The following is a 15,352-nucleotide window of genomic DNA, read 5'->3' as shown; positions in this document are numbered from 1 at the left end:
ATTTGCTACACTTTATTTTGAATAATAATGTCTTCCAATTTGACAATTCTCTCTATAGACAGGTCAGGGGGACAGCCATGGGAGCAGTTTGTGCTCCGACATATGCATGTCTCCACCTGGGAGCATGGGAGTTGGACATATTTGAAAAATATGGTGAGTTGTTTGACTCCCATGTTTCCATGTGGATTAGGTATGTGGATGACATACTCATGCTGTGGGATGGCCCCCTGGCCTGTCTTCAAGAATTTGTCTCCAATTTAAACAAAAACAACCGTAACATTTTTCTAACGTATGCCTCAAGCACTAAAGAACTGCCATTCCTAGATATAGGGATTAAAAAAGAAGGTAATAAAATCTCTACTGAGAATTATCGAAAAAGTACAGCAACGAATAGTGTCCTGGAGGCATCAAGCAGTCATCCTGAGTCTCTGAAGAAAGGCATACCTTTCAGTCAATTATTGAGATTAAGGAGAAACTGCTCCTCCAGGACAAAATTCGATCATCATGCTGATCAGATGTGCCAAAGATTTATAGAAAGGGGATATTCACGAAAGTTGATTAGATATACCCTAAATAAAGTGAGGAAAATGAATAGGGATGACCTCCTATATTAAAAAAAAAGAGAAAAAAGTTGAAAATAACTTAAGGTTTATTACAACTTATAATTGCCAGTGGCAGAATATTCGATCCATATTGGCACAGAAATGGCACATTCTAACACTAGATGAAAAAATAGCAGATAAGGTAGGACAATACCCACTGATGACAGCTAAAAAAATCACCAAATCTCAAAGACAAACTAGTCAAAAGTAGATTTGTTAGATCACAGACTGAAACCACCTGGCTAAATAAACATCAACAGGTTAAAGGCACCTATCACTGTGGACATTGTGTCTACTGTCCATATATCCTAAAAAGTAAAACTTTTTGCACCCACACAGGCACGAATTTTGAAATAAGACACTTTGCAAATTGCAATACAGTAGAGGTTGTCTATCTCCTGCAGTGCTCCTGCCCCCTGTTCTATGTTGGAAAAACGAAAAGAATGTTCAAGGACAGGGTGCAGGAGCACAGGGATGACATTCTCTATTAAAGGGATACAAGTGTAGCTCGCCACTTCAAAGAGGTACATAATAGCAGCACTGTATCTCTAAAATTTATAGCAATTGATAAAGGGATTACAAATGGAAGAGGAGGTGATGAGGACAAGTGCCTTCTTAGAAAAGAAGCCAGGTGGACGTATACACTAAAAACAATGACTCCTACTGGGCTAAATGAAAGAATAGAATATGCTTCCTTTCTGGGCTAATTACGGTAATTCTGAATAGCAAAATGAAAAATTATTTGTCTAGCTGATATAATCTTTTGATCAGCAAATAATCACTATCAAGTGAAAGCTAATACTTTTTACTAAAAATAACTGCTCTATGTCTAACCTAGTGTTTTTTATGATGGAAATATTTGGATAGCGGAGCACACGATTTCTGTGTCTTCGCGGCAGATTTAAGATGCATTTGTATCAAGTCTAATTCTCCTAGCAATTGGATAGTTTCTATGGAGGCTTGTCTGTTGGAAACCAATGGTAAATGTTCATTTACCGGAAATAAGCACACCCCCCTGGAAAAAAATCCAATAATAGGTAGGAGATACAGGTGTCAGGTAGTCCTGATGAGGCCCTAGCTTTCGCTGAGCATTGTGGGGCGAAACGCGCGTCGACAACAGACACCTATCTGCAGTGTACCTAAGTTCGGACGAAGGGTATGAAGATAAATATCTGTCACCCGGTGTAGTCAATATCCATACAAGCAAAGGTGATATGACTTTGAAGTGGAGACAGCAAGCAGTTTGAGGCCGGAAGCACCTGTCCCGACTCGGCATGAAGCTTCAGTATCCATATACGAACTAATCACTGTAGTTCTTGCGGATATAAGGTGGATCCGGAGGTGAGCACAAACACAGACACCTGGACACTAATGTATTGAGTGCAGATACTCGGACCGCTACTTACCGCTGTTTTGCGGCTACAAAAGTGGAGCCGGAGGGAGCACTAACACAGATACCCGGACTGTCGCTATATTACTGAAGTCTGGAAGAGTGTTTTGAAGCAGATACTCGGACCACTATTTACCGCAGTTTCCTGGAAAGCTGCAATTGTCCTGGGTTGTTAATAATAACGGCATTTTGCAACAAACTATCATTTATCCATGCTAGCTATAGAGGACGTATTTACCTCGGAGTTCTAGCATGCAAGTTTCATCAACAAAGATCATGTTTTAAAGCAAAGAATGAGCCCTGAAAAATTTCTTTCTTAAAGTTTCCCTACACTTGGAACCTGGGCCCAGGCAGAAACGGACTCTTTTGAAATATCCTGTCCCTTTCTACTCTTTCAATCACAAGGAGGACATTCTATACAGGTCGTAAATATGATCAAACAATCTCACATGATTATTAGCTATTTCCCTTTGTTGATTTACAGGATCAATATACATGTTGCAACTATATTAGTTGTTTTAGCAATACATTATGATAATGATTATCCCACTGCAGTGGTAGTAATATATTTGTTCATACCATGACAATTTGCAATAACTTTTCAGTATGTTTGTTACTATGTAAATAAATTTGCCGCTGACCAGAACTTATGTGCATCCGTTTGTTTGTTTCTTGATTGCTTTTAGCCAAACACCTACTAAAGTAAAATGAAGCTCTATAGAGTGCTGCAATCCCCCATCTTTACACAGTATCTCATATAGCTCTACTGTGGCTTTTCTTCTTCTAACATATTTTGTAGCTATTAATGTTTTTGGGGGTCTGCACCTGATCTTAGAACGGATAATAACCGCTTGGATCCTAAATAAACAAAATATAATTACTGTTAAACACCTTGGTCTGTTTAAACAGGAAGGTGTCAGTATTCCTCTCCCAATACTTGCTTTGTAAAATATATATATATATATATATATATATATATATATATATATATATATATATATACACATATACACATATATATATATATATATATATATATATATATATATATATATATATACACACTTTTTTATGTGTTAATATGTGTATATACATGTATATAAGCATATACATATATATTTACTGGGAACACACTGTTCCCATAGACTGCAATGTAAAGGCACTTTTCAGTGCCATTTTTTTTTCTAACACCCCACTCCCGCCAACTTTTCTCCCAAATACTGCCTAGTGCAGTAATTTTATTAAAAAATAAAACATGCTTCTATCATTCATTTTTAATAAAATACACTAAACTGTATTTTGGGGGAATTTGGGGCACATTTATAAAATTAATCAGAGATTTGATTCATTTTATAATTGCTACCGCAAGGTCGCGGTAGTAATAACCAGCCACTTGTAATGGCTGGTTAATTATCGCGTGCCCACAAACAGGCAAAATTGCGCGATAATTTAGTGCTCCACTTGTAATCTAGCCATTCATTTCTGAAGCAGCACATGAAAAAATTATACTGCAATGCTATACCTCAGTCTAAATAAATGTAGTATTTACACGATTGTTGGGAACCAGAAAATGGGACATTCTAATGCAAAAATAATATTCTGAAAAACATTAGAGCAAGATATTTGTCCCTTGCTATCAATGAGTTAAACGCCCACAAAGAGATAAATCCAGCTCAGGAACTACAACACATTAGAGCTTATGAGCGAGACATGACTGGTAAAGCAATTAGCAGTGGCATATGCACATAGCTGATAATCGCTAACACTTGCCAATCCTGCTCAGGAACTGAAATGAGCTCCAGCTCTCAAGAGAGATTTAAGCTATGTATGGGTTAAACACACAGAGATGCCTATGTATCAAGCTCTAACACATGACTGCACTTTCTTTTTACCAAAGAATGCCCTTTAAAGTGAAGGTCAATTTAGATGACTTAGTGCCTGGTTTTTAATAAACCTATTAAAAACAAGGGCACTTTAATTCATCAAAATTGACATTTCACTCCTTTTCTTCAAAAACGTACCTTTTAATCCTAACAGCCGCTGCAGCACTTCCTCCGCCCATCGCAAGCCCTCTTTGCGGGTCCAAAATGACGAATCCGGCTTCCTCCAATCACGGCGTTGCATCAGGCCATGATCCCCCCCGGGGGGAAAGCCGTGGTTGGAGGAAGCCGGATTCATCCTTTCTGATGTAAGAAGAGGCTTCTGACAGTCGGGGGAATCGCTGGAGCGGCTTTCAGGATTAAAAAGGTAAGTTTTTGAAGAAAAGGAGTGAAATGTCAATTTTGATGAATTAAAGTGCCCTTGTTTTTAAAAGGTTTATTAAAAACCGGACACTAATTCTTCCAAATTGACCTTCACTTTAAAGCACATTATTCATGAACATCATACGGTGGTCAAGAAAGATGATTTGCACATTAAGTTTACAGTGTGTGAGAATTAATTTACTTTTTACAGGATACTTAAAGGGCCATTATAGTAGACGAATGACATGCTCTTATTTGTTAGATCATGTAATTTTAGCACTGGTGTTCCTGCAAAGGGGTTAAATACATAATTAAAGCATCATTTAAAGCATGTGGGTAATGCAACAACTGCTAGTAGTTGACTCAGTGTCCCTGTCTGATTCCGAGCAATACTTGAACTATGTGATTAAATGGACAGTCTACACTTTATTACCCATTCCCCAGTTTTGCATAATTAACACAATTATATTAATATACTTTTAATCTTTGATTGCCTCTGCACACTGTCCCCTTATTTCAGTTATTTTGACAAACTTACATGTAAGCCAATCAGTGCTGACTCCTAGGTAACTCCACGGGCGTGAGCACAATGTTAACATTAAAGTTTATTTTTTACTAGACTGTCCCTTTAAATATATAATGAGTTTCAGGGTCGCTAGTGCTAAAACTACATAATGTTCTTTTAACTTCTGAGCTAAAAACTTTATACAACAGAAGTATATGCAAGCATTAACATCAAGATGACATTTAAAGGATTACTTTCTGTTATAATTTTTAAGCTAAACAACTAACATATTAAAGTTAATAAACATTAATTAAAACCTACTGACCTATATTTTCTCCAAAACGAAGTTTCATAACGTTCTAAAAGTTATATATTTTATTCGCCGATGATGTCACGTTATCCTGCCCACTATTTTCAGCACTGCATGTTCAAAATACTTAAACCAATAACTTTGTGTTTAAAGCGCCATTTTGAAACCTAGGTATTGTAAACGGATTGGTACAGAGCAAAGGATACCCACGAAGTGGGTTTGGAAAACAATTAAATTTGCAGACAAGATTTCTGATATACGGCAGAGATATGTTAATGAAATGCTATTGATAAAAAGCGTATTTGGGGTAGTTAGTTAGTAACAGGCATAGAAAATATTTACTTACAGTGGCCCTTTAAGTTCTTTGTTTTATACTGAGGTTATTGGATTCAATCATCAGTTTTCAAACAGGGTGTCAAGAGAGACACTAAACACAGATCACATAACCTGAGTGATGATGCATTAAAGAATGTGTGCTAGGGGCAACAAGTTTTGGAATCTGTAATTAACGGGTACTAAACGCAATTTTTTTTTCTTTCATGATTAAGATAGAGCAAGCAAATTTAAGCAACTTTCTAATTTACTCCTATTATCATATAAATTATATACCGTTTTTCTCGCCATTAAATGGACTTTCTAAAGATAACATTATTTTCATCATAACTTATAATTTTCTATATAAAAAATAATAAAATATGAGGGGAAAAAAAAAAGAAAACAACACACTTTTTCTAACTTTGACCCCCAAAATCTGTTACACATCTACAACCACCAAAAAACACCAATGCTAAATAGTTTCTAAATTTTGTCCTGAGTTTAGAAATACCCAATGTTTACATGTTCTTTGCAAGTTATAGGCCAATAAATACAAGTACCTCGTTGCTATTTCCAAACCACTTTTTTTCAAAATTAGCGATAGTTACATTGGAACACTAATATCTGTCAGGAATCCCTCAATATCCCTTGACATGTATATAATTTTTCTTTAGAAGACAAACCTAAGTATTGATCTAGGCCCATTTTGGTATATTTCATGCCACCATTTCAACGCCAAATGCGATCAAATAAATAAAAAGTGTTCACTTTTTCACAAACTTTAGGTTTCTCACTGAAATTATTTACAAACAGCTTGTGAAATTATGGCACAAATGGTTGTAAATGCTTCTCTGGGATCCCCTTTGTTCAGAAATAGCAGACATATATGGCTTTGGCGTTGCTTTTTGGCAATTAGAAGGATGCTAAATGCCGCTGCGCACCACAATTGTATTATGCCCAGCAGTGAAGGGGTTAATTAGACAGCTTGTAGGGAGCTTGCAGGGTTAATTTTAGCTTTAGTGTAGAGATCAGCCTCCCACCTGAAACATCCCACCCCTTGATCCCTCCCAAAAAGCTCTCTTCCCTCCCCTACCCCACAATTGTCCCCACCAGAAAGTCTGCCAGTACTAAAATAAAAAGGTATCTTCTTTTTTTTTTAATCCCCCTTAGCCTCCAACCTCCCTGATCCCCCCAAACAGCTGCCACCCCTCAATAGCCAACCCCCCACCCCCTCCCAGATCACTTAGATAACCCACCTCTCATCTATCCCACCTTACCCTCAACTTACTCGATTTGTCCGATAGTAAAGAGTTCCCACCCGCTCCCGTGCACGAGCCCGCAGATCGTCAACGCGCGTGCACCGGTGAGTCCCCCCGTGCGCCCCTGCACATGATCCCACCCCCCTGCGATGACTTCCTCCCATCGATGGCTGCCCAACCACCTCCCTGCAACGGCTCCCACACATCAATGATCGTGGCCATTGATGCCCGATGCAGAGAGGGCCACAGAGTGGCTCTCTCTACATCAGATGGCAAAAAAATGTTATTGCAGGATGCCTCAATATCGAAGAATCACTGAAATAATATGAAAGTGGCTGGAAGCGATCAGGATCGTTTCCACCGCTTGAAGACATCGAAGACATACAGGGTACACATCCTTGGTCATTAAGGACATTTTTTGTAGGACGTACCCTGTATGGGTACAAAGGGGGGGGTTAAAGAGACAGTCAAGTCAAAAAAAAAAAAAAAAAAACTTCCATGATTCAAATAGGGTATGTAATTTTTTTTATTTTTTTTCCCCCAAATATTTTTATTGAGGATAAAAGCTTACAGATTTACAAAGAGAAAGTGTAAGGCAAAAAGTAAAAACAAAAAATTATACTTAACAAGAAGCCAAACCCTTCTCATTAAATACAGTGGGTAGAAACACAGAATGCAAACAATCAAATAAATCTTACAGGGTGTGTTAAATTACTCATATCATATTACAGAGAAATATAAACATTATTATGCCCACATTAGCTATATAATCCTCTTTTCTATTTATAGAACTATAGATGATACAATAAGAATTAGGAGTGACCCCCAAATGGAAATATAAAGGCTTTTTAAGAAAAAAACAAAAGAAAAAAAAAAAAAAAAAAACAGGTTCCCTCTTAAAGTAAACAATAGCTTCACGTGTACTCTTACCCTAAGGAAAGAGTAGAAAGAGGGGTTATAGGGGTCACTCGGTGATTATTGAATATATAGGGCCACTCTTGGACCCTTGCCGCATATATACATGGGAATGTAATCAATATGGACTAGGATATTAGAAAACCAACACCATCAACAGTGATATGCTAGAAAAAGAAAGAAAAAAAAAAAACCTTGGTTGGGCAACTGTGAATAATAATTTTACAAACTATGAAAGGAGGTCTGAGATTGGTCTTTCTAATCTAACGATATACCATCTTAGGGGATATTGATCTATAGATATACATATTCAAGATGGTATACTAATATCAGAGGAGTTGTACTACCTGTTTATTAACGCTTGTAATGGCAGAGGGAGTAAATGAATGTAGACTATCAATAGACCTGGAAAGAAGATTAAAGTTAGCACTAATTAATAAGTAAAAACAGTAAGCAAGGAGTCCATGGGGTGGCACAAATGGGGGAATTGTTACAAGCCTGCCTCTGTGCATAATATCATATCATCCCAGACGGCTTGATTCTCTATGAGCTGTACGTAGCTAACTAGTAGTAAAAGTGGGATATAACCTATCAAACGCATATTATTAACTTAAGAAAAAGTACAAACTTGTGTGGCCAACAGTAAGCACCTATAAACAGAGTGGAGACATTAAATATGAACGGGACATAGCTAACAAGTAACATCCATCGAGATGTGAGAGTCAGTAAATCAGTCCCGCCAAGTGATTAATTGACTCCTAAATAACATAGTAATAAGTTACCCCACTCCTGATCTGGGGCACAGAAACAATTTGAGTCCGCTCAGTTGGATCTTGAGTGCAGAGGTGATCTTGTAGCGTGACTCGTATTCTGCACCAAGGAGTCTCTCTATTGTAAGCGACCACTGCTCCAGTGTGAAACTCTGAGATTCACAGCGGGTGTAAGACAACAACTCGTCCAGGACGTCTCTTAACAGCTGGGAGTCAGGGCTTTGACCATACGCCATTTCACTCATATGATCTCTCTCCTCATTTTGTCCTTGATTTAGGGTCTTGGAGCGGGTCTTAACGGTAGCCGGATCACCGGACATAACCCCATGTCTTGTCTTAGTGAGCTCCTCACTCTCCTTCTGTACCGACCTGTCAGCTGTACCAAGTACTGCCATATTGCTTCCACTGCCCCGGGAGGTTGTCGCCACTCTATCTACCTGGCACATTGTCTCCACAGGTGCCATTATATGGGCGTCTGGTGGCAGAGCCAATTTGCCCTCCGAAGGGAGCAGTAGCCTTGGTGTCGCGGTGTTACTCAGACTCCCCCATGTTAGATGTAAGGTCTCTGTAAAGCGCAAAATGTGGTCTTGAAATAAACAGTCCACCAACTTCAGCAGTTTTACATGGTTCAACTCCATTAGTATGATAAAGTTCACAGTGTTTGCTGTGTTGTACGGCTAAAATTCAGCTCTTGTAGCTGCTCAGCTATTTCAGCTGCCGGACCTGACTTATCAGGAAATTGGGGAGGGCAAATGAGGATCCAGGCCGATGCTAGGCCTCCGCTGCGTACCTCCTAAGGTCTGGTCTGCTGGGCTGGAAAAAACTGTAAAATACTGCTCCGTTAGAGGTAGACAGCACAATAGTACTTGAAGAAGCCTTGAATTTTAGTGCTGATGAGCGATAAACAGCGGATTTATCTGCCCAGATTCACAGCCATAGACAAAAAGCAGCCATTCTAGTCGGTGTTCGGACACGCCCCCCCAGGGTATGTAATTTTAAACAATTTTCCAATTTACTTTTATCACCAATTTTTCTTTGTTCTCTTGGTATTCTTAGTTGAAAGCTAAACCTAGGAGGTTCATATGCTAATTTCTTAGACCTAGAAGGGCGTCTCTAATCTGAAAGCATTTTGACAGTTTTTCCACCACTAGAGGGCGTTAGTTCATGTGTTTCATATAGATAACATTGAGCTCACGCACGTGAAGCTCCTAGGAGTCAGCACTGATTGGCTAAAATGCAAGTTAGTCAAAAGAACTGATATAAGGGGGCAGTTTGCAGAGGCATAGATACAAGATAATTACAGGGGTAAAAAAAAAAAAGTGTATTAATATAACTGTGTTGGTTATGCAAAACTGGGGAATGGGTAATAAAGGGATTATCTATCTTTTTAAACAAAAAATTTTGGTGTTGACTGTCCCTTTAAGAGCCGGACCATTTTTAGTTTAGCACCTGGGTAGCGCTTGCTGATTGGTGGCTACATTTAGGCACCAATCAGCAAGTGCTACCCAGGTGCTAAACCAAAAATGGTCCGGCTTCTATTCTTACATTCTTGCTTTTTCAAATAAAGATACCAAATGAACAAAGCAAAATTGAGAATATGAGTGAAGTAGAAAGTTACTTAAAATCGCCTGCTCTATCTGAATCATGAAAGTTTAATTTTAAAAAGACTATTGCTTTAATACTTTTTCTGGAGTAAGGTGGTTTTATTTTAATAATGTTTTTATTGCTTTAAAGTCTAGGCCAAAATAAACTTTCATGATTCAGATAGAGCATGTAGTTTTAAAACAATTTTCCAATATACTTTTATCACCAATTTTGCTTTGTTCTCTTGGTATTCTTAGTTGAAAGCTCAACCTAGGAGGTTCATATGCTAATTTCTTAGACCTTGAAGCCCACCTCTTTCAGATTGCATTTGAACAGTTTTTCACCACTAGAGGGTGTTAGTTCACGTATTTCATATAGATAACACTGTGCTCGTGCACGAGAAGTTATCTGGGAGCAGGCACTGATTGGCTAGACTGCAAGTCTGTCAAAAGAACTGAAAAAAGGGGCAGTTTGCAGAGGCTTAGATACAAGATAATCACAGAGGTTAAATGTATATTATTATAACTGTGTTAGTTATGCAAAACTGGGAAATGGGTAATAAAGGGATTATTTATCTTTTAAAACAATAAAAATTCTGGTGTAGACTGTCCCTTTAAGTGTTTTTATATTAGTTGATGATAACTTTTACAGGGCCAACAAAAAAAGGTTTAAGAAAAAGAGCTAATGCCATTGTATAAATAACCTTGAGTTTTTAGGTACTTAGTTAAAAGGTATCATGCCACACAAATTTCATGTGGATTTGGCTAATTTCCATAAAAACAGCACTGAGCTGTATTTTAATGAACAAAAAAGAAGATGATGTAGGTTAATGCAAAAAGTAAAAGAACACAGTAGGTTTAATCATGTGGTGCTCTCTGTCCTACTGGATATTTAGTTAACAAAATACTGACACAGCAATAAATAAAACTGTGCAGTTTAGCAATTTGCTTTTCTTATGCACAACAAACCAGGCACTAAAATGTTTGTGCGGAAAAAAAACCATAAAATATAGTGACAGAATACTAATGCAGCGGTTCTGACTTCTTTCCCTCTGGACCTGTTACAAGTAAATACATAGCTTACTTCAGCAATGGCATCTTTTTTTTTATTTACTAGGAATATAGTGAATATCGAAAACTGACAAATCACAATTCCAAGGACATAACTTGCAATTCATAAAACGTAAATTATATATATATATATATATATATATATATATATTTATACCCTATATTCTTATAACAGTAGCTAGTGCCCCTACACACATGAATTCTATATTACTCTACAGGTTATGATTTAATGATAGTCCAGAGAATAAATTCAATTAGATATAAAAATAAAGTGAAGCTAGATTGAGTACAACTTCAATTGCATGTTATCGCGTCTACACTTAAAGGGACAGTAAAGCCAAAATGAAAACTTCCATGGTTTAGATAAAGAATGCAATTTTAAACAATTCTCCCATTTACTACTTTTATCAAATATTTGTTCATTTGCGAACCTTTGTTGAAGAGCATACATAGGTTGCTTAGCGGCTACACACATATGCTTTTTGCCATTGGCTCAATGTGTTCAGTGTGCTCCCAGTTGTGCATTATTATTCCTAAGCCTACCTAGGTATGCTATTCAACAAAATATACCAAGTGAACAAATTTGATAATTGAATTAGAAAGTTGCTATATACAAATCCTGAAAGTTTAATTTTTACTTTACTGTCTCTTTAATAGTATACAGTGCATTATTACCACAAAAAGACAACATAGGTCAGTAGTAGGCATAGAATGCTATCTTTATGTGAGGTAGCGATGGTGCAATAGCATGATAATTTTGAGTATAATTTCAACAATATATTTATGTTTATAATATAGTATTGTGATGCAATCCAAAAGATACAGTAAAAAATCCATATAATAATTATAATCAGGGCTTGACAGTGTATATCAAATATATCAACCAGACAGAAACTGGAGCTGGCTACACATTGAAAAAAAAAATAGTCAAGGGGTAAAATTCTAGAAATTGGCACTCCCCTGGCTTCAAAGATTAGGTCCACACTTCCATCAGTTAGGACTAGCTTGCTTATTTAACCATCTTGCTATAATTAAAAGTTGCTTGAATTTGTGTTTCTGTGGTGGGGTATGCAGAGACCCCTTATCCTACATGCACTGGAAATAATTGGTGCTTGATACACTGTCACACTTATATTGGCTCAAGCCTGGATAAACAGCACACGTGACATTATATGATCATGTACAAATAGGTGATAATTAAATTGTAACTTTTGATTACATTTGTAACACAAAACCTATTTAGTAAAACTATAAAACTCTTTTGCATGTTACATTGAATCAGTACATAAGCACAGATTACTTTATCTATCTTGGTAAAAGAAAAAGTTGGTTGCAATAGATAATGCCTTAAAAAAGAAACTTAGAAAATTGTTTGCTTTTCCAATATTTAGTATTAGAAAAAAAGAGATAATTATCAGTAGGATCTACAAATCTTCTAAAATTACATTATTAGTACACAGACAAAAGTGTGTTTTGCTGGTGTTGGTTTATTAAAAGGTTATAGTATTAATTACCTTTGTTCCTATAGATGGTTATTTCTTGTACAGTTCCCAAAAACTGCCAAAATCTTTCATTCCCTTCTTCTGCAATGAATTCACTGAAAGATAGAGAGATCTATGTATTCATGTTTTTCAAGCACATGAAATGTAAATATTTTGTAAACGGTTCAGATTTGCAATATGTATCAACATGATATATAAATCTACGATGAACTGTGAGAATAGCAATTCTTAGAACAATGTTTAATATAAACAAATTATATATATATATATATATATATATATATATATATATATATATATATATATATATATAATACAAAGTTTACAAACAAAAATGGACTGCAGGTAAAATGCAATACTAAAGATGCCATATGTATGATTTAAATACCAAGTCAAATTAATGATTGTGCCTAAAGGATATTTTCTAAATATATTATATTTATATAGATTATATATTAGCTGGTGTTTGCTAGAAAAGCAATATCATGGGAATGTAATTATTGTTGTAAGAGTGTTTTCGTTAAATTAATGTCAACTGCCATTTTTGAATAGTGCAGAATACATGCTCCTGTCATTTGAAGCATTATTTTAAATTTCCATGGATTCTGACCAGTCAGGGTTTATTAATTATTGGAAGAAGCCCATTCAACAGGTATAAATATAATTTTGTTTGTAAACAAGAAACATTTCAATATAACACCATTTAATCCAATAATATTTTGGCATATTGCTCAACGCAAATGAATTGGTGAATAACAATGAATAGTTGTTACTGGATCCATACACGAACCAGAATTTAAAATAAACCAAATTAAGAAGAAAAAAAAAATGAATTGACAATGCTGATTTTCACCAGCTTATATTCAACAGTATTACTGGAACACTCCAGATTACATTTATCAGTGCTTCACTAGTATGCATGGCTTTTATTCTTAAAATGACCCCAACTCTACCCCCACTTGTCCTGAGATTACCACACCTGGCCTCCAGTAAAAGCGGGGTCTCTGGCCATTTGGCAGCTAAGCTTGCTGTCACTCCTTTGGTTGCTGCCTGAGCCATAAGGCTGTAGAAAGACAGGGAGAGGAAACAGATGATGTGCAAGGGATTCATTTCAGTCTCAGTATGGAAACCAAGCTAGTTTGCAAAGCAGCGGCTATGGGCTTTAAAGCTCAGGCAGCAAAGCCAACAAGCAGCCGGGAAAACGACACTGCTACTAAGGGATAAACTATACACGGCCTCATAGCACACACATCCCGGTGAATGGAATGCTGCAGCCTAGCGCTTAACTCCAGCTTCCGGAACCACAGCCAGCCAAAACAGACCCTCGTTATGTGACGTCACGCCCGCGGGCGGCTATTGGCTTACAAGAGCCGCTATGTTCTGTGTGTCTACCAATCAAAAGACGGCAGCTGTCAGTGCTCAGAGCTCGCTCTATAGCTAGGGGACCGTGACACGTATAACGTAACCCGGGGGGATTCCTCTGGCACAATGCCAATGCATGTTCTAAGCGCGCGTTCTAAGACACCTAAAAGTGTTGATTAAAGGGGAGGGGTGGTATTTAGGTGATTGCGGTGGTCAGCTTGTTAGAAGGGGCTAAATGGTATGCGCATTCCCCTTTTACATCCAAGGGATGTTAGGTAGTCTCCTTAGCGGTAATTTAGATCAGCGACACATCAATAAAAATAATTTGCAGTAGTATTTTGTTAGAGCACGGTCCTCTGATGAAAGTCTACTTTTGCTTACTATAGCAGTGGTACCTCACGTTTTTGTTATGTACAGTATATCGCAACCCTGGTTTTATTTGAACTGTTTTTGGGAAAGGTAACTATTGTGGTTTTTAAGCATATGTGCACGACAGGTAGATAGGGATCATCTACTAGCAATAAATCTAGATAGGGGACTTCATGTTTGTTAGCTGGTAATGATAGAATGGGGTCACATTAAAATTAAAGGGACAGTAAACACCAGAATTATTGTTGTTTAAAAAGGTAGATAATCCCTTTATTACCCATTCCCCAATTTTGCATAACCAACACAGTTATAATAATATACTTTTTTTTACCTCTGTGATTACCTTGTATCTATGCCTCTGCAAACTGCCCCCTTATTTCAGTTCTTTTGACAGACATGCATTTTTATCCAATCAGTGCTTGCTCTTAGGAGCTTCAGGTGCCGGAGCTCAATGTTATCTATATGAAACACATGAACTAACGCCCTCTAGTGGGGAAAAACTGTCAAAATGATTTCCGATTAGAGGCAGTCTTCAAGGTCTAAGAAATTAGCACATGAACCTCCCCTAGATTTAGCTTTCAACTAAGAATACCAAGAGAACAAAGCAATATTGGTAATGAAAGTAAATTGGAAAGTTGTTTAAAATTACATACCCTATTTAAATCATGAAAGATTTTTTTTTTACTTTACTGTCCCTTTAATGTGTACATTTGCTTTGCACAAGAATATTCTATATTGGTCTGTCCTATATTTTGCAGGATAGGATTATGAATTTTAGTGTTCAGTAAATAGAACATCGAAATTCCTTATGTTTCTCACAAGTAAACCCTGATACAGACAAGCTTCACAAAGGTAGCTTCCATCTTACTCTTAGGTGATATGAACCCCATTTTTTTTCATGATTCATGATGGAATAGCTTTCCAATTTATTTGTATTATCTAATTTGTTTTGTTCTCTTTGTATCATTTGTTGAAACGTAAGGCTCAGAGGCTGCTGATTGGTGGCTGCACATATATGCTTATTGTCATTGGCTTTCAGCTTTTTGATATCTCCCAGTAGTGCATTACTGCTTATTTAACAAAGGATACCAAGATAATGAAGCAAATTTAGATTCTAGAAGTACATTTGAATGATTAAATTGCATGCTGTATCTGA

At 36.9% G+C, this 15,352-nt stretch overlaps 1 protein-coding gene across 1 annotated transcript in view; it reads right to left on the bottom strand.

The window, feature by feature from the left end:
- The window catches only part of UGGT2 (UDP-glucose glycoprotein glucosyltransferase 2), a 991,813-nt gene extending 978,056 nt beyond the window's left edge, over positions 1-13,757 (bottom strand). Inside the window, exons 1-2 of the mRNA XM_053707835.1 lie at positions 13,445-13,757; positions 12,478-12,560 (exon numbers count right to left, since the gene is read on the bottom strand). Of these exons, the coding sequence (XP_053563810.1) occupies positions 12,478-12,560; positions 13,445-13,575 (214 nt within the window). The 5' untranslated portion in view covers positions 13,576-13,757. The remainder of the gene's footprint in view (positions 1-12,477; positions 12,561-13,444) is intronic.
- Between the last annotated feature and the right edge of the window lie 1,595 nt (positions 13,758-15,352).

Source organism: Bombina bombina, chromosome 3 (assembly GCF_027579735.1).
Source record: "Bombina bombina isolate aBomBom1 chromosome 3, aBomBom1.pri, whole genome shotgun sequence".
NCBI lineage: Eukaryota > Metazoa > Chordata > Amphibia > Anura > Bombinatoridae > Bombina > Bombina bombina.
The sequence above is the reverse complement of the archived record's forward strand: the minus strand, read 5'-3'. Positions and strand labels throughout refer to the sequence as shown.